General features: G+C 41.4%; 1 protein-coding gene across 1 annotated transcript in view; it reads right to left on the bottom strand.

Annotated features, from left to right (window-relative positions):
* mmp15b (matrix metallopeptidase 15b) overlaps nt 1-21,127 on the bottom strand; it is a 43,158-nt gene extending 22,031 nt beyond the window's left edge. The window contains exons 1-4 of the mRNA XM_078248836.1: nt 20,101-21,127; nt 5,948-6,096; nt 4,386-4,508; nt 3,863-4,170 (exon numbers count right to left, since the gene is read on the bottom strand). Of these exons, the coding sequence (XP_078104962.1) occupies nt 3,863-4,170; nt 4,386-4,508; nt 5,948-6,096; nt 20,101-20,220 (700 nt within the window). The 5' untranslated portion in view covers nt 20,221-21,127. The remainder of the gene's footprint in view (nt 1-3,862; nt 4,171-4,385; nt 4,509-5,947; nt 6,097-20,100) is intronic.
* Nucleotides 21,128-26,481: the final 5,354 nt, after the last annotated feature.

The following is a 26,481-nucleotide window of genomic DNA, read 5'->3' as shown; positions in this document are numbered from 1 at the left end:
TCCTCATTTACTCTTTGTATAACACACACACACACACACACACACACACACACACACACATAGTTCATTTCCCCCACCATCTATAATTTCAGAGTCACATGAATGTCCTCATGGCGTACTAAGCTGTGGCTAACACTCAAGGAGAGAACAGCAGAGGGCACGACAGAGTGCTAGAGATAGCAGAAGCTGAAAACTAAGAGAGAGAAAGAGAGGGAGAGAGAGAGAGAGAGGGAGAGAGAAAGAGAGGGAGAGAGAAAGAGAGAGAGAGAGAGAGAGAGAGAGGGAGAGAGAGGGCATTGAGAGAGAGGGCATTGAGAGCAGATAAAGAGGCCTTTGTGAGGTAACTGTGACAACCATTCAGTTCGACAGAAAAGCAAGAGTAAACTTCAAAAGCCTTGGCGAAGTTAGAAGTTCAGCCATTGCAACTATTGCTATTTCTGACTACCCTGTACACACACACACACACACACACACACACACTCACGCACGCACGCATGCACGCACACACACACACACACACACACACACACACACGTGTTTTGTCATTCAAGCACTATTTTAACTCTGGAGCTTTGTTCACTTGTTTACCACATCTCACAGCTTATTCATCAGCAGCTAAGGGGACTCCATGTGAAGGACACGCACACTGAAAAAGCACCCTGACAACCAAAGTGCACTCTCCAAATTTGCTCTGCCTTTTCCCAGTGACTTACTCACGTCCCTCTCATCTGACCACAAAGAACCACAAAAGCGTCTGACCTTTTACTGGTACTGGCCCGCAGCGTTTCATCTCACCAGGTGTGTTTGAGTGTGTGTCAGCAGGTCATTTGGACGAAGCGTAAACGCTGTTTTTGTCGGAGCATCGGTGCCAGAGAAGCTGATTAATCACATCGTGTGTCACAAGGTACACACCGATAGAATTGTTCTTCACCGACAAATCAAACTAAGGTCAAGGAAAGGGAAAGAAAACAAAATGCAATGAATGATGATGGTGGATGTGTGCTTTTACTGTCCATTGCATCATATCATTTGTTTATGTTTTCCTGATCCCTAAGCTAAAGTCTGTTTCTGTCAAGGGGGTAAGCTTCTCCTCGGAACGCGTAGCTCCTATGGAGCCATATTGATGCTAACAAGCCATCACCTCCCGTTAGCATCCCATTGACTGCCATTCATTTTGACGTCACTTTGACAGAGAATAACTTTACATCTGAAGCGTTTAAAGACTCTATTTGTCCGTTGTTTATTTCTAAAGAAACACCACAATGTATAAAAGGCTCCATTACCTTGTACCTCACGTTATGGCTGCGTAGCAGACGTTTTTGTAAAAATATGATTGTGTCATAACCACGCAACTTACTGTCGCACAGTAGAGAAATTACCGTATAGTACAGGAGAAGCTCGCAGGCAGTTTGGACTTCCATTAGCTGTTTAAGTTTAATTACTAATGTTAACTAGCATGTTAGTTAGCAATAATTAGCCTGTGCCCATGTTATCTCCTTACATATACCTACGCTCTCCGTCTCTGTAAGATTGGGAATGATTGAGATTTCTCTTGGCACAGCTACTTTTCAGACAGGTTGCTCTCTCTCAGTTGGAGGCTGCTCAGTAACGCTCAGCGCTTAGCGCTCACAGCGCTGGTCTCCGTCCAGAGCAAGGGGATCTGTTGGTCCAGTTTATATATGTCAATGGTTTCTGTCTGACCGCACCCCAAAAGGAGGTCAGAGGTCAGAGCTGATTCTGTTTCATTCTTAAGGACACTTCAGCAGGGCAGATGTTAACTAAGGCTTGAACATGGCTCTTCAAGTCTCACTTCTGACTTTATAAAATGCTACGGTTTCATGTGAGGTTAGGGTCCTACTTTTGTTTGCACCAGTATATGAACAGTGGCAGTTCTAAACGGAAATTCCATATATATTTTTTAAGGTTATTTTTTGGCCTTTATTTTTGACAGGACAGAAGACATGAAAGGGGGGAATGACATGCAGCAAAGGGCCGCAGGTCAGAGTCGAACCCTGGCCCGCTGCGTCGCGGAGTAAACCTCTATATATGGGCCCCCGCGCTACCAACTGAGCTATCTGGACGCCTGAAAGTCCCTATATTATCCTTGTTCTGCATCAGTACTGCAAAGACACCATTTCAATATTTCATTTGAAATGCTATTAGAGCTGCAACTAACGATTGTTTTCATTGCTCACCGAATCGTCAATTAGTCATTTGGTCTGGAAAAATAGTCAAATAAATGCCTGTTATAAGTTTCTGGATATTTTATATTGATATTTTTAGATGTAAAACCTAAAGATAATTCAAATCTTTATATTTGACAAGCTGGAACCATAGAACCGTTGGCATTTTGATTGCTAATCACAATCAGAATACTTTATTGCCTGCAACTGCCTGAAACACTGAACTGAATTAAGTCATACTGTTGTTATAGATAATCTTGACTGTAGTGTGCACTATCACTCCATCAGCCAACTGATGGATCAATGCAAAAAAAAAAAGAAACAATTAAAATTCCACAAAGGGTCAGGGATACATTTCAGCAACAGTGCGATTGGAAGGCAGTAACAAATGTGGAGTTAAATAAAGACAACATCTGTGAAAAGTTCAACTAATTAGATGTGTGTCTACCTAAAGGAAGAAAAGATTGTAATTTGGTCCTCCTTTGCTTTTGAGCTGTGTGAGTAGCGTGGTGCAACAAAGGGAGCAGTCTAAAGATCTCCCCCAAGTGGAACACACTCCCACTTACTGTGGCATTCCACCGTCTCTGTGATCTGTCCTGCTACACATCCCACACACAGCTGATCACACAGATACACACACACACACACACACACACACACACACACACACAGTTTAGCTGTCTGTGTCTGCTGTGTGTATGTAGATAACAGGGCAAGGAAGCCCATTGTTGCAAAGAAAATCCCTCTCTAGTCAGCAGGGTTAATGGGTGCACAGCATGAAGAGGAACTCTAAAGACTTCTTAAAGATTCTTAAAAATGAAGATATTTTCTTAATCCTCACTTTTGCATTTGATTAGTTTAGTGCTAGACATTCATGTTATGTAAGAGTTGTAATTGGGTTTAGGGTTCATCTTAAGGAAAGTGTAAAGGTTAAGCATGTAGCACTGATTTTGGCAATCATTTCAGCAAACGGACGTTCTCAAAATCACAAATTATCTGTCATGTGTGTGTGCCTGGTTCAGCTTCTACAGATGGATTAGTGTATGTCAGCACAAGTTCTTAGCAACATATGAGAACTATAAGGAGGTGCAGTTGGGGCAAAGACTGTACAATGTGTGATGTCACCATGTGTCGACTTTGAACTTTTACAGAGGTAAATGGAGTAACGGAGCCTGCCAAATGAGAGATGATGTAGCTAGCTAAGCCATGCCAACTCTAGTTAGGCGTGGAGGAAAGCGATGGGGACAGCTGTTTGCAATCTATTATACCGATCCATTACAACCTACACAACATGAAATGACTATAGTGCTGCAAACTGCTCATCGGCTGAAATGATCAAGGGCCTAATAACCCCTCAATCCTCACTCCTACCTAAAAGTGAAGTAATAACTCCCTCTGCTCTCAAGATAAAGGCTTGTAACACAGCAAGCTGTAAAACACAGACATTCTACACACTAACTCAACTTGTGCAGCCACATCAGCCTACCTGAAGCCACCTAAAAACCTGTTGGTGTTTGTTGTAGACTAGTATGTTTGGACCATCATTTCTTTCCAGTTGATATTTATGCTTTCTATATTTTTTCTTTGTAGCATGTGGTTTTCACTAAGGAAAATGTCCATTTTCCCTAAAATGCACAATACGCTAGACATTCCGAATTATACCGACAGTAACCGCTTACCTTGTACGTTGTGGTTTCCTATGGTCCATGGTTCATCGGAGTCAAAGTGTGTGTCCCCACCCATTCCAGGTCCAGGGAAGTAGGCATGGGCTAGGAAGCCTCCCTCCCCATCAAAAGGAGAGCTGTCTCCATGAAAACCTGAAGCGAAGAAGATCATAATGTCGGGCTCCTTGCGGCGTCCATATTTGATCTCCTGGTACGGAATTTCGTCAAACGTCAATGGGGTCACACTCTGCCAGACTTTGAACGCCCGACGGATGGCTTCGAATGAGTTATACTCTCCAATCTTGGGAGTGTAGTTTTGGATACTATGGGAACAAAGAGGGGAAGAAGGAATATAAATCTTACAAGAGCCAGTCCCACATGTTCCATAACAGTCCCCTTTGTGGATTCACAAGCAACCAAAGAAATGACTGAATCCTAACTTGAATATGTAACGTTTTACAGAAGCCACCTACAACTAGTAAGACTTTGTGCATGTACTGGATGGATTTTCTTGACAAACGGAACGTGTTTTAGTTACCTGTAAGTGAGGTGGCTCTTGTTCCATTTATGTCCCGTGAGGGCGTAGCGTTTCCGCCGCACGTTGGTTTTGATCTGGCCTCCGAACTTGTCAGGCACACCGCAGCGGGGTCTCCTCATGGCACTGACGGAGTTGAAAGAAGTCAGGAGGAGGCAGGATATATTTGTGTGTGTGTGTGTGTGTGTGTGTGTGTGTGTGTGTGTGTGTGTGTGTGTGTGTGCGTGCATGTGTATTGAAAGGAAAGAAGCACCCAAGAGAAGAGATGAAGGGGAGCATGATGTTAAAGGTGCACTATGAGTTCCTGCATGACATCACTTCTGTTGACGTTCCAAGTAAATTCAAAACAGAGCAAGCTCGCCCCTCCCCCCATGTTTCCGTAACTGTCATGACTAACTGTCACTAACCCCCACCCCCTCCCCCAACCGTCTTGTCGGTGATTGGCTGGAACGTGGTTTGTTGTATTTTGGTGCCTATCCTGCGCCTCTAGTGTTTGTTTGAGGTTTACGACCCCTGTGTTGTCTCCTGAGAGCCGGGCTTTTTCACGGTGTATTCAGGGGGCAGGCAGCTAGAGGATCAAGGAGAGATGAATACGAGTTGAGACAAAAGTGTTTCAGTATTAGGGGACCACTAAGGTCTATGTAAAAGAGACTTCAGATACAGTATTAGGGGACCACTAAGGTCTATGTAAAAGAGACTTCAGATACAGTATTAGGGGACCACTAAGGCCTATATAAAAGAGACTTCAGATACAGTATTAGGGGACCACTAAGGCCTATATAAAAGAGACTTCAGATACAGTATTAGGGGACCACTAAGGCCTATATAAAAGAGACTTCAGATACAGTATTAGGGGACCACTAAGGTCTATATAAAAGCATCCAAAGAGCACCATGTCATGGGACCTTTAAAGCTCCTACTTTCTCCTCTTGATGATTGTGCCCTGCTTTGTTGTTTCATTGTTGTGTACCTGTGAGCTGCTAGGATTTGACCGGCAAATCCTGTCCTGGTTTAAAGTCAGTATTTCCAAATTTTTATCCAAATCATCCTATTAAACAAAAAAATGTTTTTATAATATATCAAAATATCGGGTCGGGCCCCAAAATCAGTTGCAGGACAGTGTTTTGTGGGCTGGTCCACATTTTCTTTATGAGTGGGTGTAGGGCTGGGCAATATACAGTATCCATATTATATCAACATTGATATATGAGACTAGATATCGTCTTACATTTTGGACATCGTAATATCGTGATATGACACAAGTGTTGTCTTTTCCTGGTTTTAAAGGCTGCATTACAGTAAAGTGATGTCATTTTCTGAACTTACCAGACTTACTGGCTGTTTTATTATTTGCCTTTAACCACTTAGTCATTGTATCCACATTATTTGTGATCTCATTGTGTTAATATTTTGTGAAAGCACCAACCCTACAATATCGATATCGATGTATTTGTTCAAAAAAATTGTTATATGAACTGAAGTGATATTGGATTTCGGAAGTCGCTGAGCTATAATTGGGCGTAGGTCTAAATCAAACAACAACAGTGTAGTCAATCCCTGCTAACCTGATGGTTTGAGGGTCCATCTGTCCAGTGACCTCCAGGCTGTAGAACCGCTGCATGTCGCTGATTGCATTGGACAGAATCTGAGCTGATCGCATGGTGGACATCTGTCTGCTGGCCTGGGGCAGGTAACCGTACATCCTCAGCCATGCCTGGAGACAGGAAGAAAAACAGAAAGGAAACGGTTACAAATATCATCTATTCATATCATGTGATGCCGACTACCTTGAATCAAAGCTCATTAGATTTTATATTACTGAAGTCGACAGCATAAAAAAAAAGAAGAGAGATTTACGCGAAGACAGAATGTGTCCACAATAAGCCTTTAATCCCCGACAGCTTACTCTACACAGACACAATACCATCTCAGAAACAAGACACTTTTTACATCATCAAGAAGGGAATTATGGAAAATGGAAATAGAAAAGATGGAAACAGTGTTATATGATCATAATGATTGGGCAATTTGTGTCTTCTTTTTTTTTACAGATGTGAGCAATGCTCAGTCTGAAGCACTAGAAACCACAAGAAGGCAGAGAGAACATCAGTTTTAAGACCTGAATTTTCTGGGAGTATGTAACTGGGAGGGCTGGAGGGGGGTGGGTGGGTGTTAATGACAGACGTGAGGGAGAAAACGTGATATCTGACCCAATCACAGATGACGCAAAGTCTATCCCACCTGTTGTGTAGAAACCTAATATCACACACATGCAAGCACTTGCACATCGGGCCGTCTGGGATACTAGATACACCCACACATGGACACACTCCCCGCGGTGGGGCAGGGAATGTGAAAGAGTGTGTGTCTGAGTGTGCATGTGTGCTCACCATGCATGTAGCTCAGTGAGCGTCTGTGTGTGCAGTTCTCAAGTTTACGCCCATCTTTCACAACGCAAAATGCTACTTGGTAATCCGTATTTACTCATCCACTCCTTAAAAGCCATAAAAACAAACTCACCTCTTTCAGTCCTTCTCTACCACACACATACCATATACACACACACACACACACACACACATATAAAGGGCTTGTTTGCTGTATGCGTGTCTTGCACTGACAAGATGTTGCCGCTGTCCAATGAAAACAAATTACAAAGGGTCTCCCAGACCTTCCCTGATTAATTCTCCTTCCCCTCTGCCTGAGTAGCCTGCACTTGTCTACCCAACTACATGACTGCATGTAATTAAAGGCACACAAAAGGACCTGTGCTTCTCTTTTGAAATCACCCACTGAAAAGAGGAATGGATAGTATCAACACACCGGCCCAGTTGGTGATATTAAACCTCATCACGACTTCGACACGAGTACTATCTATTGCGTGCATGTGTCCTTCCACCATTAAACCAGATGAATTATTGTAAAGTGAACACATAATGCCTGATCAATCAATCCCTGTCAATAGCTGAGTTGAGTCTGACAGATCCTGATGGCATCTCATCCTTTGTGTGTCTCATTTATCACAAAATATATCTTTAAAATTTAGGCTATGCTTAGACGGAAACGATCTGAAGAGAAAACGCAAAAGTGGCGTTGCGTTCTCACTTTTTATTCCGCGTTTAGATGAGCGTTATGGGGGGGGGGGAAATCTGCGTGCATATGGTGACGCAAAAATGTGTGAAATGCACGAAAGTCTGCGCGCCTGCGTAGAACCTTCCTTCTACTTGTCACCCTCTCCTCCTCCTCTCGCCCTCTCCTCTCCCTAGTAGCGCGAAGCGAACAACAAAAGCTGACTCTGTCTGTCTGGACAGATGAGGAGGTGGAGCTATCGCTCCAAACAATGCACACACAGACACACACACAACACACACACGGCATACACACACACACACACACACACACACACACACAGTGCGTTTTTACCCTTTAGACGGGAACGCGACGGTGGAGCGTTTTTAAGATTTCCATTCTGGAGGGTGGTTTCACTTATTTGCGTTTTTAAGCCTAAAAATGCCGTCGGCGTCTTAACACACGCACATCTGATAAAATATTTTGTCGTTTTCACCAGAGAGCGTATTCGTGTAAACAGGGCCTTAATGAAGTCATCTCTGCTAGACCAGAGACTGATCTTTCTCAACTGGAGGCTCTCCCGCCCCCTGACCGTTGGATTAAAGAAGTGCTCGACAACTTGAAGCTTGAGAAGCTCAGATCTTCTCTGAAAGGCTCTACCTCTTACACATGGAACCCTTTCCTAGAATTAGTTGACTCCCTCAGCTTATTACCCAATATGGAGGACTGAGTTCCTCCTAGACTGCTCTGCTCGACGTCAGCTGCCCTTTCAGAGAGCTTTCTCTCTCTTCCTACATTTCTCTTAATTTGTTTATGCACTTGTTCATCTGTTTATTTTTTGTCTTTTGGATGTTGTGCGCCCTTGCTGGTGTGTGTCTGTCTGTGTGTATGGGTCTGTGTTGTCTGTCCCCGTCTGGTTTGGACCAGATCTGGGTTGGGTTGAGGGTGGGTGGGAGATTTGGGGGGAAGTGACACGCTGTTTCAATTATGCTGCGTTCACCATTGTCTATACAATGTATGTCATTTCTTTTAAAATTTAAATAAAAATAGTTGGAATTTCTTTTTTTTGTTTTTATGAAGTCAATGCAAAAGATTTGTTCAAATTCAAACATTTGTAATGAAAATACAACTAACTCACAGCTACAGTGCAGTGAGACCTGGGTTCCTATCTTGCACCCAGCGCAATTGACTTTGTACACCGACGCATGTATCATTCCTATTTTGCACCCGACGCACAGCTGACTTTTCCCTCCACAGACTCACTTCGGTAAATTAGGGAATGAACTTGCGCTCCCGGGGGAGGTTCAGCAAAAAGAGGAGGCGTGTTCCGGTGCAAACGTTCCCTAGTGCTATTTTGCAGTTCCGCCACAGACCAGGAAAAACCTAGTCTAAAGTCAGTGGCGTGTTATTCAGATCAGATCATCTCACGGACCCAGCAGTTCCCATTTTTGCAAACCATACATAAATACAAGGAAAAATATGACCTTGTTTCACACATTTCCATGAATCATGGATGTGTTGATGACATAAATGAGGAAATATTAGAGGACTTAAGGAGATGTGATGTTGAACTGCATGTGCCGATGCCACTTAACCCAAATGCCCCAGCAGCAGCAGCACGGGAGAGGAGAGACAGAAGAGCTGCATCGTCTACAGTGAGGTCATCTCGGTCTAATGTTAGAACTACATTGGAAAAATATCACCATGCATTCATAACCTCATGATTCAGTGAGAGTGAGCCCAAAACATCGGAAAGTATGTTTTTGTGACATTTCTTTATTTACATTTTGACAAAAAGAAAAATCAATAGCAAACGTCGGTCTCCTCGGCTATGAACCGCTCCTGGCGTGCGCCCATGGATGTAGTAAAATCCGCCATTATAATAGCAATCCGCCATGGAACAAGCACGCCTGCTTTTAAAGGGAATGTGAGATAACGCTCTGATTAGTTTATTACATGTTACGCCCAAACCACACTTATGAGTAATGTAGCTACTTCAGACCAACCCATTTTAGATTTGCATCGGGCGCAAGAGTCATTTATCCTGCCGGTATAATAGCAACGGCGCCCGAGAGCCGCCCACAAAGTTACTTGCGTTTGGTGTTTGATACATGTTTCAGATCGTTAAAATAGGGCCCCTGATGTCTTTATAGTTACAGGAGGTGGAACCCCAAAGTGTTTGTTTGGCCCTCAGGCTTTAGAGCACCTGCCCCAAGGAGCTCAAACCTTCAAAAACCCGTTTCATCTCTAATATGTCAAATCTCCAAACACATTTGTAGAGGCAGGCTGCTATGTGGTGAGCTTTTCGTCTGTTGCTCCAGCAGTTTTTGCAGTCAATAATGTCCATTATTATCATGATTGTCATTATTATACAATGCAGAGCTATAACATTATACACTGCAATAAATGTTATGTCACCCTATATATTCTATTTCATTCCTATTTATCTCTGTGTATCCTGTAATCCTATAATTATTGCTATACTTTCCCATTATACTATACACTATATGTTTATACATACTTCACTGCACACGTCATTTTAGCGACTGCTTGTCAATTTATGTTGGGGGTCAGTCTTGCATATATGTCATTATGTAATACTGTGTATAGCTTTTTATTCATATATTTATATTTATATATAATTTTAAAATTTTAAAATGTATATATACATATATATTTTGGGATCCTATGCTCAGTCCTTTTTCTACCTGCTCACTGTATGTAGCCTGTTTCTTGTGGTGGCTTCTTTCTAACAACTCATTTCGCCCGGAGGATTATTAAAGTGATGTATCTTAATTGCCTGCTATTTACACCTTTATTATTTTTCTTTTGCAGATGTAGAGCTTTAAATATAAATTTTTTTGTAACTCTGAATATAATTTTTCTCTCACTGTGTCTCATCTTCATCTTTCCCTGTCTGGCAGTGGCTGTATCAGCTCTGTGTGTGAGTGTGAAGGAGCAGAAAGAGATGTAGAGAGGGCTGAACTGGACGTGGCCCTGACCCACCTCTGCCTTTAGATAAGGAAGCTTCATACACACACACACACACACACACACACACACACACACACACACACACACACACACACTCAAACACAAATATGCACTTCCTGAAACACTATCTAAATACTCTCTCACCACCCACACACACACACACACACACACACACACACACACACACACACACACACACACACACTAGGTGGGGGAAACAGGTGGCACGGTCCACACAAAACTTAATCTCAAATAAAAAGGCAAATAACTGATTGATAAGCCCCACTCCTTGTAGTTACTGTTGCTACGCTTGTGAAGTTTCCCAATCTTGCACATATATATATATACATACATAATGCAATTTACAGTGATGACAGTGGCAGAGTTACTGTATCATTCTAAACTGTAAGTAATGATTGACAATGGGTAAACAAAAGCAGCCTTCTCATTTTTAGCTGTTGACCATTGAGTTTGCGAACTGAAATGATATAAGAAATACGACATTATCAGCTGTAGTTAACGTAACTAATAAACTAATAAACATCAACTTCAAACAAACTTCATCTTCGATGGACTTGTTTTAAAGTAAAAGCTCTATAAAAGGGTCTTAAACGTGCACTTGAAACGTAAAGCCATCTCAGATAATAAGTTCCTGTTACGTGCATGTCTTTGCTTGTGTGTTTTTTCAAGTGATTAATAAAAGACACCACCCTTCAAGCTCTCTCTAGATGCAGAGGGTCGCTCTTACACCAGCCCCATGCACACCACTCTGGCATGTGGAGAAATCCAAAGCTTGACAGGCCAAGCGTGCCTTGTTACAGTTGCTAAGCTATGATTGGCTGTTTGGGGGAGGGTTTTAGCAAATGGTCAAATCGCTCAGTATCAAATATTCAGAGAGCGTCTTACCAAAGAGTTTGATATCGTAACAGCAGCTGCTGTGGATTCAACTGCCAAGTGCTCATATTATGCTTTTTGGTGTTTTCCCTTTCCTTTATTGTGTTAAATATATCTTTTTTGTGCATGTTATAGGCTTCCAAAGGTAAAAAGCCCAAAGTCCCCCCCCAAAGGGACTTACCATCTCCAACAGAAAACACTGTTCACAAACTGCTCCAAACAGCTCTATTGTAGTCCAGCCTTTACTTCAGAGACAAACGTGGTCACTTTGTAACATACGTTATAATGCTCGCCTAGCTGCTAGCATGGCACGCCCTCATACTCTTCTGACTGGCTAGTAGTCCTTACCTAGGTACTGTCAGGGCACGCCCTCATACTCTTCTGACTGGCTAGTAGTCCTTACCTAGCTACTGTCAGGGCACGCCCTCATACTCTGCTTCTGACTGGCTAGTAGTCCTTACCTAGGTACTGTCAGGGCACGCCCTCATACTCTGCTTCTGACTGGCTAGTAGTACTTACCTAGGTACTGAGTGACCCCCAACAAAGATTGAACAGAAGTGAGATGTCTCACTCTGTAGCTAAAACAGAGAGCTCAACACACAGGGTGAAAAGAGGAGCTGCAGCAATGTGCAGTACAACAAAAATATGGTGTGTTTTGAAAATTAAACCATGTAAACCTATTCTGATATAACCTCTAAATACAATTATGAACCTGAAAATGAGCATAATATGAGCACTTTAAGGGAAATGCTAATTCCGCTAGGTTAGATTCCACTCGGATGGGTTGACGGAAATAATTGAATTTACTGAATGACACAAAACATGGCCACAAAAGAGAGAAAATCTTTAAAGAGCTGATTAGAATTGAATAGTATTGACTGACATATCATGTCAGCTAATGGAGATCATATTTCATACTGTCTGAGGATAAAAAACAAAGCACTTGCTGTAATGCACTCACTAACAGTCATCTAACCACACCAGACACTGTGGGAGAAACAGCGGAGTAATGTTGCAATTCCCATCAGAATTCCAATAAAAGTAATTAAAAACAAAAAATGAGCCAGTGTTCTGTGTAATCTTCATGTGTCTTTTCACATTCCAGCTACTTCCTCCCGGCTCCTCTATGTCACTGCTGCAGTGATGGTATTTGATGAAAAAGGGAAATGCCTTCATGTCTGTTGATGTTTGTGTCTTTGTGGTGTATCTAGGAATCTGATGTTGTCTCTACCAGGGCTGCACAATATATCGTTTTTTTTATCGTCATGGCAAGATCAACTTCAGCGCAAGAAACACATTGCTTAAGGCTGCGACGCATCGCGAAAGACGTGAGAATGTTGGAAATGATTTTATTTGCATTTGTTTTAAATTCAACATGCAATTTGTTGCATTTTAGCAGAATACTGAAAGCAGCAGAAATGCAGAACGTTGTCGCATATTTTTCTCATATCGAGCAGCCCTAGTCTCTACACAACCTTTCTCTGTCCCTTCCAAACAAGAATTTACAACAGGCTGTAGTCGGGTGCAAGAGAAGAGCTGCAGTGCTGTTGGGAAGATGTATGGAGGCTTATGAACCCCTTCCCCCCCCCTCACGCCCATCGTCTACAGTAACAGTAGAGCACTTCAGTCTGGCCACTCACCTTCCCTCATCAGCTGGGCTGAATACAAAACAAGTCTAACAACAGGGGTAGGGGAGTGCCTGTGTGTGTGTGTGTGTGTGTGTGTGTGTGTGTGTGAGCGTGCATGTACACTTAGCCTCGTCTCTTAAATGGTCTTTCAAAGAGTCCTTGAGCTTACCTGCCAAAACCAGACCCAGCAATATACAAGGAGTTGTAAAACCTGCCAGAAGTGTGTATATGAGTGTTAGTGTTAGCGCGTGTGTGTGTGTGTGTGTGTGTGCGTGCGTGCGTGCGTGCGTGCGTGTGTGTGTGTGTCTGTGTCTCTACCACAATGTCAGCCAAGATACTAACAGAGCTTTTATTCCGAGGCTTGGTCTGCTGCTATCTCTTACCCTACAAAGTCCTACCAAGAGGATGGATAAGTAAATGGAGTAGTGAGAACGAAAGAGACACAGACAGATAGACAGGAGGAAGAACATTTGATTACTTCAATTTGAAGATTTCATAAAGCACACGTGGAGTTACAGAGGCAAACAGGCGTGCCTCTTTTTCTGCACGCAAGACAATAATCCACACATATGTATGCAGGGGAGAAGCGGCTGGAATGTGAAGAGACAGCACGCTGCAGATTACACGGATACAAAGAGGATACGGATTGAGAAAGTTGAAGTCGAGTTATATGCCGCAATAAGTCACTGATTACCCCTCTCTTTGCTGCTATCACTCTGCTTTAGCTTCAAATTGCTGTTGCACACTTTTAGCATTCTCTCCATGCAGCCTGTATTATCACATCCGTGTTTCTTTCTGTGCTCTCTCATGTTCTTTCTCTCCTATTCACAAGTTTTCTCTCACAGCTCTCTCTCCTCAGACAAGAGCGTCCTTTGTATTTCCTAAGATGCCTTGGAGTCCCAGGCCCAGCATGCCTTTGCACTGTGTGTGTGTGTGTGTGTGTGTGTGTGTGTGTGTGTGTGTGTGTGTGTGTCCCAGTAAGAGAACAGCTGTCACATTCAGCCATCACATGCTGCACAGCTGAGACTGACCACCACCGTCCCCCGTCAACTTTCTCTCTCCATCTTTGTCTCTCTTTCCCTCTTTCATAAATAACTCCACCACAGGTTTCTCTTGGCCGTTGCTGTGACCTTTCTATTTTTTCGATCTAAATTTCTCAGATTCTTGTCACACTCATAATCCCTCTCTTTTCCCTCATTTTTTTCTATTATCCCACGTCATCCTTTTTGTCCAGACAGAGTAGGAGTAGAGGTCTCGGGCCAACTTCTAAACAAATGGCTTGAACCACATCTGAAGAGGAAGGATCAGATTAAACTTGAGATGACGTATATAGTAGGTAGGTGTATAATGTAGTTTCAACACAATCCAACACAGTCTGGGTTTGTTTTACAGACACAGGCAGCTTTAAAACAAACCAAACAAGGTGTCATTTTTACATGACATGTCATTTTATATGCTGATTGTGTTGATCAAGACACGCTAAAGGGCCAGACACACTGACCAGACGGCCGACCCTCGGCAGAAAAGGCAGTTGGACTGATCAGTCTCCCCGAGTTGGTCTAAGAAGTGCCTCAGAACACACCGAAGAGACGAGACGTAATACGTCTCCATAACAGCAGGCGGCGCTAATCTGTTCTAATCCGCTAATACGATCTCATGTTGTACTAAAATAGTTCACTGAAAGGTGTTTCTGAAAGCATTTTAAGAGAGAAATAGGCCGTGCAGTTGCTGAGTCTGTCTTCATTTCAGATCAACAAAGGTCAGTTTAAAAGATTTTCGTCAGATTTTGAGAGACTCTAGTCTCTAGCTCATTCCGCTCCTCGTTTCCGGGGTAGCTCTCCACCAATCAGATGGGTCATTTGAGTCCAACTGCCGGCAGTGCCCGCCCCGCTGATTATACACGTAAAAATCGCCCAAAATGAAGGTCGACGGCCCCTCGGACGGACAACAGCACGGAACACACCGAACAGACTCGAGTCACTGACCTCGCCAGACTGTCCAACGCCGATTACCGGCTTAGTGTGCCTCAGGCTTAAGTCCTCCTTTACCTGTCCTATAGATTAGACCGCAGACTTTACAGCAAGTGATTTACCAACTCCTTACCACAGAAACTCCTAAACAGCCTAATTTCTGTTCACACATAAACATTTCTATGACTTTCATTAGGACTGCAACTATCGATTATTTTCATCGTCGATTAATCTGTCAGTTATTGTTTTTTGGTCTACAATGACAATGACAGAAGATGGTGACAAATATCGATCAGTATTTCCAAAAAAGCCTAAGATGACGTCCTCAAATGTCTTGTCAATGTCCACAACTCAAAGATATTCAGTTTACTGTCAGAGGAGTGAAGAAAAAACAGAAAATATCCACATTTAAGAAGACATTAGAGAATTTCACATGAAAAAAACGACACAAATGGATTCATTGATTATCAAAATAGTTGGCGACTGATTTAATAGTCGACAACTAATCTTTGCAACTCTGACACTTATTATGACTTGTGTGTGAAAACAAATGTTCCGCTCAGAATCCAGTGAAAGATTCATCAGCCACAAAGACCACTAGTGACTTCCTAAAAGCAGGGTCTCCCCTATCATGATTAGTGGGCGTGTCATGGAGATTAGCCGGCCCATCAACAAACAGACTGACAGCATGACTTCTTCAACTCCTCAAGTAACACCCTGTAGTTTTAGTGCGCTGTGTCCAAGAGATGCTCTTTACTTCCAGAGCTCTGTGCTTGTATGGAGCATTGCAAATGTTAAAGAGACAACATGGGTAACACAATTGTTAGTATTTCAGCTGACACACACAAAAACACACACACACACACACACACACACACACACACACATTTAGCAACAAGTGCTTAGGGATTTCTCATCCGTCCACACATTGTGTAAACCCTACATCTCTTGTCTCAGTAAGACACATTAGCAAACATCTAAACACACACACACTCTTACAATAACCCATCAGAATATGTTGTAACCTGGCTGACAAGCAGACCCCCCCCCCCCCGGTGTGTCTTTCTCTCTCTGTCAAACAACAAACAAAAGCTCCACCACTAATCACCTTCCTATAGGTATAGCATCAGCTCTTATCTCTCGAATTGTCTCTCAAAACAAACACGTGTGCTGGATAACCCCGGGACTGGCGAAAGAAAAATGCAAGTAGTGCTGGTTTGAGTTCCAACTTGTTACTTTGGCACACTTTTGTGTCTGTGACACACCGAAATGAGGACAAAATTGTGTAGGCCTACATGTTTCCATAATGGCTAAGAGGTCCAAATCGGGTGGAGAAAGACACATTATGAGCATTACAACAACAATGAAAATAGCCAAGAGTAGGGCTGTAACGGTCAGTGTAACGCTTATCAGTTCAATTTTCTAAGCAAAAACAGAAAAATGGGTTCAAATATCCAATTTCCGCCTTGACAAATTAAAAAACTGGATCTTTAAACTGTTTTTCCAATTTTCTGTTTTTATTCAGAGGATCAGAAATTTAGAAAATTACAAAATTGCGTCTGGGCTCCAATTATTCAATACGGCAATGGTATTCTCTCCTTCGTTCCGCCTAGCTACTCCCCCCCACCCACTTTACCCCCAAAGTCTATTAGTTTGGGGGTTTTTTTGGTCCATATGCAGTTAATGACCTGCATATTCCACAAAGTACAGGGAGAGAATACCATTGCCGTATTGAATAATTGGAGCCCAGACGCAATTTTGTAATTTTCTCAATTTCTGATCCTCTGAATAAAAAATTGGAAAAAGAGTTTAAAGATCCAATTTTTTAATTTGTCAAGGTGGAAAAAAATGAAATATTGGATCTTTGAACCCATTTTTCTATTTTTTTTGTACTTAGAAAATTGAACTGATAAGCGTTACACTGTACCTGTAACGATATGGATTTTAATGAATGCAGTGTAAAGTGCAATGGTAAAACACTGCAGCTGTGTGCCGTCCATCATGTCCTTCCCTCTCCCTACTGTGTGTTATATATTCATTGGCAGTAGAAATCATTTAGAATAATCGGATACCCCATAGGTTTAACGGCCTGTCCCTCCCTTTCGTGTAAAGCTGAAGTGACGGCAACTTAAGTTGTCCTCCTCCAGAATCCCTTGAACATGATGAACAGTCGATGATGATAGCTAAACAAGGATTATTGTGTTTATTATATTTCAAATCACACAACATATGCACTTCCGTAACTTTCACCAGCACAAAAAAAAGAAATCCGGTGAATGCGGTGATGCCGGTGATGATGTCATAACCCCAGTAGCGTCACGTGCCAACAGCGATGTGGTTATCGTCACGGCCCTAGACACTGGATAACTTGTAGAAATGAGCGGGGGTCTTGTTGATTCTGCTTTGTATTGTGATGATTACTGAAAGAAACAAGTTTGAATCCAAATAGTTCACTAAACAACGACTACAAGGGGGGGGGGGGTGGAGCATGCATAATGCTTTGCTTGGGTGTGATTTCCCATTCGCCTACATTGTAACAACAGGAGTCATTATCAGAGAGAATGGTGTGATGGGGGTGGCCAGAAAAATAGAAAAAACAAACATCTTAACTAAAACGTGTCCAGTAACTGAAAAAGGTGGAGGTTCTATGGGGGGGGGGGATACATTAAGTGAATGTCCCTGATTTTTGAAACCATTGTTATGTTAATGACAGCAATGTAAAATACTGTACACCTGCCAGTCAATCTACTTAGAAACCAAACTAAACACATTGGAAAATAATTGTGTGTTCAGGGTATTATTAGTATCATAAACCAGGTGTTGTGCACTGGATGGTCCTGCATCAATTCTGATTGGCTAGGTCATGTCTGAAGCTGTCACACAGGTAAATACCATGCCTTCATATCAGTTGATTTAAAGGAACAGGCCGACTTATTGGGACTTTAGCTTATTCACCGTAACCCCCAGAGTAAGACAAGTCGATACATACCCTTCTCGTGTCTCGTGAGGCCCTCCCGTGTGTAGAAAAGTACCGTAACTGACACAGTGATGCACATGCTTTTCCCTGGGTAGTGAAGCTACATTACTCAGTGTTTTATGTTCGCTGACAAACTAAATCACGTAATCACGACATCTCCCGGCCATTTTTCACCGCAGAAAGCTGCTACCAGCCAGGCTAAAGCTAACATAGTTAGCCTAAAGAAACAAGGCGTCTGTTCCAACTAACGTTACGGTTCGGAGCTGCGACGCTGGAAACGTAACACTAATCTACAACAGCAGTCTGTTTCTGATATAACCTCATTTACACTGATCTAAGTGCTCTTGGATACACAGTTTGTTGAAGAGTGTGACATGCAGGCTCTGCAAGCACGGCAAACCACCAATCATGATCAATTTTAATCAGTTTATCAAACAACCAAAGCAGGCCCCGCTAGTCGACCACAACCTGACATTTACAGGAAGCAACATGCATGCATTATTAATATTCACTTTAGCCTGGATTGATATTATATGAATACAATGGTGTCATGTCAGTCAACCAGTGTATGTCTTCCTAATGTCCCTCTCCTAAATCACTTCAGAAGAGTAATCACAGCCTTACTTGCTTTGGTTTTTGTAAAGCATTAAAGTTCAACAAAGACTGGTTCACATAAGAACATTTCCTTTTTCCTTTTTATTTTCTTTGTAGATGCACTCTCCTACAAAATCACTCCAGTAGTTGAGAATGATTTAGTATTTCTAAATAGGGCTATTTATGGCCTCATATCGCATCCTCATATATGTCATATCGCACAGGGAAAAAAAATATCGCAATGTACGTTTTTTTCAATATCAGGCAGGCCTAATTTGTAGAGTCACAGCGTGTACAAAAAACAACGTAACATGAGACACAGCCAACTTCTAACCGTAAACAAACCAGGAACTATATTCTCAGAAAGGCGAAGCTCTGCTACTTCTGCTACTTGGGCGGAGTGATTTGCTTTGCAGCAAGCCTTAGCAAGAATATAGTTCCCGGTTTGTTTACGGTTAGAAGATGGCTGTGTCTCATGTTACGTTGTTTGTTGTACACGCTGTGACTCTACAAATCACAACATGTAAATAGGAACATGTTGGCGTTATTTTGTCACTTATTCGGAGCAGTAGGCTAGATGGAACCAGTTACCTGCAGGTTCTGTGCTAGGTTAAGCTACCGGTGGAACCGTCAGACAGCGTTACAACACGCACGGACACGAGAAGGGTATGTATGGACTCGTCTTACTCTGGGGGTTACGGTGAATAAGCTAAAGTCCCAATAAGTCGGCGTGTTCCTTTAAATAAGGCACACAATAAGTCAGTCCTTCCAGAAAAATGTTGAGTTTTTTTGTGATTGTTTTGGGCAAAAATCCTTGATTATGCGGCACGTTTTCTTAAAAAATGAAATTGCGGGAATTTGCAAAAACTGCAGTTTCATCGTGGCTTTTCAATGATGTTCATGTCGCGTAATTACGTCACTTCATAACGTTCCCATGGCAACAGGGGAAAATGGCTGCTCTTGTGTGAAGTAAACGCAACATTTCTCAACTTTCTGCTAAGATATATGGGACTTTTTTGCACTTTCGCCGCATAAATTGCCGATTTCCGCGCAAACTATGCGGGGCTTGCATGATTTCATAATCCCCGCATATTTAATATTTAATATGTATTTAATATATAAATCGGCAATTTATGCTGCGAAAGTGCGGCGTATTTGAAAAAATGCGGCCCCCGCATAAATAGGCATTCTTTGGCTGATTATGCATTGAATTATGCGATCGCATAATCGCGTTGTTCTGGAGGGACTGATAAGTAGGCTATAGTATACATAAATAATTGTTACAGTACATTGTATACCAGAGGAATAACATTTGAATAGCACGGTTAGGCCTGTTATGTATCTGACTTGAGCAAAGAAGATGTCAAATTGTGCTCTTTCTAAAAGTAGTCCCTGCTTTGGCGGAAGCAAACAAAAAAAAACACATGCCTTTTGGTCATTTTGGAAGGGTGCAGTGTTCAAATAGTTTATGTTAATATTATAAAGTAGTCTCTACCATCTGCAGCTTCTGGTTTCATTGATTCAGTCAGTAAGTAACGAGCATTACTTAGTCAGTCTAATCAGTACTTCGAATAACACTGCTGTGTTTTTACCTCTGAGTTGAAGGTGCTGTCATCCTCCGCTCCACGCGCCACAAGCGCACACAGCCACAGCGCGAGGAAGGTCCGTCTCCAGAGCAACGAGAAGCAGCTGTTCCATAAGGTGGAGGCCATGGTCCGGGCGCGAGGGAAATCAGTCGTCGTTCGCCGTGGTTCGCTCCCGACGGTGTAATAAGATGCCTCTGGTTAAGTTTTCACTCGCAGTGTTGCTAGTTCAAGCGGTAAGCTAGCGAAGAAACTGTTTTAAACTTAATTCCCTAACAAGAATGCTACGACAGTCCTCAACAGTTCACTTGCATAATGGGAAAGAGCTCCATTCCAGATTTACAGTCAGAGCAGCGCTAGAAACTGCCCCTCCATAAATGTCGGTGAGTTGTCTCACGTGCTCATACAGCTTTCTCCTTTTAAGTTTTCTTTTCTTTTCACAGTGTTTACAGACCGTCTCACCTTTCTTTAGCTCACTGTGCTGTATCTCTAGCGGGAGTTACCCACTAGAGCGCACGTCTCATTTAATCAACATCAAAGTGGTTGCGTTATTATTAGTAGGCTAACCTTCAAAGTGCACTTTACAAAAGAGCCACAATGCCTCCAGCAATGCCTATCAATCAGCAAAGTGGGTCTACCACAACTATGCTTTTTAGTAAATCATTAACTGCAAACATGTTCAAATCCAGTGGGTTAATAACCTCCCCGTCGTGATAATGCCGAATAAAGTGCCGTTAGATTTAACCTGAGAAAGTTGCAAACTATATAAAACAACAAAAATGATAAGCCCAAAGTTCGCCGCACTTGACCGACCTCTTCAGCGAACACGGCTGTTTTAGCTCGCGACCTCTCTTGTAGAAAATACAAATATTTGACGGTTTCTTTCCCCTCTACATCCAGTTTTTCCCCCTTTTCCCAGAGGAAATCTCTTCAGATGCAGATATTTTGCTAGTTGCTATCAGTCACGTCCTGAGTCAGTGGCTCTGTGTTGTCTCCCTACCGGAGCAGGACGGACAGTGGTCCGCTGTTCGTTGTGTTTCGGTACCTAACGTGGAGATGCCAGCGTCAAGCGTGACATCACGGTAACGAGGTGTCCCTGTCACGACTTTCAAAATAAAATATAGTCTGACTAATAAACTGTATATGGACGGCTCAGACTGTAATGAAAATGAAGACAAGACACAACGAAAGAGATAAACTAATACAAACAGTTTAATTTATACAGACAAAAACTATGACATTTTTCCTTTTCAAATATTGTCCTATTAACAGCAACAGTACAAACTGTAAAATGTTTGAGGGAGCTCATGGAGCAGATCAGTGGTGTAGTCTACGTGATACGCAGTTATACGTAGTATACCCACTAAGCAAGCTCCAGGATTTCCATATACCCACTTAAAAATGCCCAATGACACGCAACAACATACTATCCATTATATTTTTGATATATTTTGAATTGTCATCTGTGTTTTGTTTTATCTTTGCATAGGCTATATACATATATATATATATATATATATATATATATATATATATATATATATATATATACAGTACAGTATAGCCATTAAAATACATTAGACTACACCACTGGAGCAGATAGTCTATAATGTCAGGTTATTTGATCAATACAATTACATTTGATATAGGCAACCAGTAATAGGCTAATGTAAATGCAAACATGTCTTTGTTTTTAATTGAAAGCTTTTAAAAAAAAAAAGTCTTTCCAGGTGTGATTAGGTTTTGCCTCTTATTTTGAAGGCAACCAATTTCCGGTATTGTCTTGTCTTTCTGTACCTAACTTGATGGATCTGACCACTACAATGCTCTTATCAACCGGACGGATGGAGGTGGAAGTGAGGAGGGACGACAGCAAACATGCTTCCCCCCGTGTTCACAGCGAAGTGAAAACCACATTACACGCCCGGAATATGACAGGATGTAGCCTACTGATAAGGTATGATATTTAAAACCACCACTATGTGTGATAAACTCGCTAATCATTAACCAATAGGCCTATCAGATTCAGAATCAGAAAAACAAAAAAGAATATGTATTTCCTAGTAGCACTTAGGAGGAATTTCCTTTTGTTGTTGGTGCTTTCATGAACAAATACAACATTATAATGAAACAAACAAATAATAAATACAGAAACAAATAATACATTCATATAACTAATATTAAGAAAAAAGAGGCTGTATGGATTAGGATAATGAGAATGTTGTTTTGCTACTGTGAGTTTCGTTCAGGCACACACACAAATGCACAACAGCAACACACAATGATTACACTTCTTGAATGCAACGGCATCTATTCTATGTCTGTCCATTATTTGCCATGTTTGTAGGCAATTTAAGCAGCAGCACTCACTATACAAACCTTATTAGAATTAAGGTAGCCCTGTTTTGTTTAAAAAAAGCAATAATTCTGGTTGTCCACATGTGTCCATGTAAGAAGGAAGCACCTGTCATCACTTCAGATGGGTTAATAGGACTGTAGAGAATGATCGTAGTTCCTCAGGCAGTCCTTGTCATTTGCTCTCTCAGCAGACACTGTGGAGAGACATGTCTATATAATTAGATCCCTATCAATGGACCCGATCTAAGGCAGAAGGAAGTAGCAACTTCCAGAATTGTTATGTTAATGGTTACTGGTTCTGGAGCATTTCTCATTTATTGAGGAGTCGCAGAAACTGATTAAAGAGGGTGAGAGAGAGGGTGATAGTATGTTAAAGATCACCATTTATGCACTTACTGTTGCTTGGCATTGCAGGGAAGTATATCTAAAATGCGTACTGATATTATTATGGCATGAGGTCGATACAGGGGAAGAGGCACCGTCATCTGCCGAACACGCACAAACCAAAGCCTTCCTTAAGCGCTTCTCAGTATTTTAGCCTCTGTATTTAGTCCATTATTTTTCAGCAAGTGTTTTAGATGTAGGCCTAAGTACAAATGAAAACAAAACCTGAGACTTTCAAGCATTCCCACTTGGGAAGGAGGCAAAAAAAACCACCTCAGATCAGCAAACATTTTGCCAAAAGTAAGAGTTTGACTCCTTGGAAATCCCCATTGTATATAATGTGTAGCCAGTTTTGCTGACAACTAAAAATGCACCATTTACTTACAAATAGTGTTTTATCACCTAGGGTTTTCCAGTTAGTCATGAGGATCAGCACCTGCTGCTGCTGTGTGAGTCATTTTGCTTCACTAGGCTCTTTGTGTCAAGGTGAGACAGGTTTGTCTCAGGTAGGATCAAACCCCAGAGGCTAACATCAGTCAACCCCTGCCCACACACCAGGGATCTCAGCCAAACATAGGGAAACCCCTCGCTCTTGATAGATTTGTTTTGTTTTTTAAACTTCATTGTTTTCCTTAAAGGTCCAATGTGTAGGAATTTCTCCCATCTAGCATTGAGATCATATATCGCAATCAACTCTCTCGCTCCACGCAGTTCAAAGTAGGTATTACAGCTACGGTAGCCTTCACGCTTCAAAAAGACGGTCTCTTGCTCTTTTCAGTATCCTTTTTCTTTTTCTGGGTGAAGAAGAAGAAGACTCCTGTTCCTGAAATTTGTATTTTCAATATGTGCGGTCCTCCATGTTTCCTTCTTCAAACTCGCCGTGGAAGCTACGATACCCATTAGCAGCATTAGCAGCACCTGTGAGTTCATCATGTGACAGGGAAAACGTGAAAGGCGGAGCAGTATGTCCTGTATGTCCCTTACCGGCTAACGTATTTCAAGATGGCGCGTGAATATGGAGCGTCTACCCCAGTTCATGCAAACGCAAATGTAAAATTTCAAGCCAAAATACTTGGAATTGATGGTGGAGGTAAATATTCATGAAAAGGACAAGTTTGTGAACGGGCAACACAGATTTTGAACAACTAAACACGTTACACACTGGACCTTTAATAAACCCTGACACTATTTGTCGCCCCACAACAAAACTTGTCACTCATAATACAGACCTAAAAAACCCCACTAGCAACCAGCATTACAATATGTATCACCATTGTCTTTGAAGTGGCTTTCATTATTTATTTTTCGCGCAAAAAAGACTCAACTATGAACGTGTGTAATGAACCGTACATTAAACTTTTAGTGGCAGTATATGGCCATTTATTGATCCTTTCGGAAATTCATCTTGCACCGTACAGCTCATCAGATAGACAGACAGACAGACAGACAGACAGACAACAGACCATAGACAACAGACAACAACAGAACCACCCCTTCCCCCCCCCCCCTCCCGCCCAACATCAATACACAACACCAAATATCTCTACATTATAAAATAGTAAAGTGCAGTGTCATTAGCACCAGTGGGCTTTCAATACTGAGGTGCCACGTCATCAGTGACATTTTAATACTATACCAAAGTTGAGTTTGTGTAATAAAACAATTTGTGAAATTTGAAAGATGTGGTCAATGAAAAGTTTACTGCTATGTCTGCTATGCTGCGTAAAGAGTTTTGAAAAAGTCAACTCAGTATTGAGAAATGTGTGTAACTATTTAAATAAAACTGTAATTGAAATGTATTAATTCATTGATGGAGAACAATTATCAACAGTCTGACTGGATTACTCACTGGGTTAGGTGTCATACCTGATCAGTCAAAAGTCTAAAATGCCCTCTCTGATCTATCTATTCTATTTTGTTCTACCTGTTTTTAATTCTGTTCTAATGTATTTCATTTGGTTCTATCTTTTCTATTTATTTTATTCAGTTCTATCCTATTCTGATCAAGTCTAGGATTTCTTGTTGTCTCTGTGCTGGCCACCTGGCAGAAAGGCCACCTGCATGCCCAGCTAGTAAACTTGATGATGGATAATGTTCAACACACACACACACACACACACACACACACTGCCACAGAAGGCATGGTCAGCATCACAAGCTGCAGGTGGGTCCATAAACACAAATGGGTCTGGGTCTCTTGAACTAAACAGGTGGCTTGAATTCCGGTTCTTATGATGACAATACCAGCTCTAAACAGCAAACACCATCACCATCATTTTCTCCTCAAGTCAAATGAGCCCGACAGTTCTGGAGCTCCAAAGTGTTTCATATTAAATAAAATACATAAATAATTATGACGTAGATAACCAGAAGAATACGCTGTGGAAATATATAGGCTAAGTGAAATAACAATTTTTGAAATGATGTAAGAAATTATTTCAACTCAAGTCATTATTATGAAATGTTATTTTATCCTTATTTTTATAATAACAGTTATATAGGACTTTTCATAATAGACATTTTATTTTGAAAAATGCTCTTTTTCCAAATTCAGCTTTTTTTCATGATGTCACTTTTCATATTGTCACTTATTTCATGTGTTTCACGTGTATCATTAAAAGTGGTGGTATGGAATGAAACTTGACATGAAGTGTGTAAAAAAAATGCTGAATTAAACAGAAACAGACTTTAAAAAGATTGCATTTTGATTACATGTCTACAATTAAAAATAATCAATAAATCAGTGAAAATGTTTGACTTTTGTTCAGATATTCTTCTTTATTTGCTCCACTAAATGTCACAATGCAAGAGATATAAAAAATAGTGAATGACTTGCCATACAGTTTCAGGTTTTGATGTGAAAGGAAATGTGTTGATCAAGCCACCAGCAGAGACACAATAAATCGTTTCAGTGATACATGGTTGCAATTACTGAATACACCCGGCCTGGGGGGGGCCGGGTGTATATGTATATGTCCACAACATATACAAATTGGAAGAATAAATGCTTTTATGCAACTCTTAACACCTTGTTTCACTTGATGTTTCTGATGTGCTACTCCCCTCTGTTGGTGGGAGTAGTGACTTGCAGCCATAAACCAAGCGATGCAGTGTTCACCCATGATCTGTTATGACGTTCAGGATCAACTAGCTATTACACCCATTTAGTTTTACTTTATATTTAGTGCTTAACGTGTATACAGAATCTTGAGTATAATCTTTTTCAATTATGTAATGTGGGACCATATTCAGTGGCGACAGAGGTGACCCATTGTAGGTAATATTTAGGAGAAGTAAAGATTTACAATAGGCAACTAAAGTGCTTTACATGAAAACAGATACAAAAATTAAAAACAGATAAAATATGAGAAAAAGGTTAGTAGTATAAGAAATTGGAAACATTGAAGAGTAGCAAAGAAGAATAGTAAAAGAGATGAATAGGAATTTCTCTTTATATGCTTATATAGATTGTTATATAGTGTCAACAATGCAGCTTCAGTATAAGAAATGTACAGTTATTTAAAGAAAGGCAACATCAAAAAAGATAGGCCTTGCTTCGATTTAAAGAACTGAGAGCTGCAGACCTGCAGTTTTCTGGGAGTTTGTTCCAGAGAGGAGCATAAAAACTGAACGCTGCTTCTCCCTGTT

Source organism: Sander vitreus, chromosome 1 (genome assembly GCF_031162955.1).
Source record: "Sander vitreus isolate 19-12246 chromosome 1, sanVit1, whole genome shotgun sequence".
In the NCBI taxonomy this organism is placed as follows: Eukaryota; Metazoa; Chordata; class Actinopteri; order Perciformes; family Percidae; genus Sander; species Sander vitreus.
Note: the sequence above shows the minus strand (reverse complement) of the source record. Positions and strands in the feature narration are given on the sequence as shown.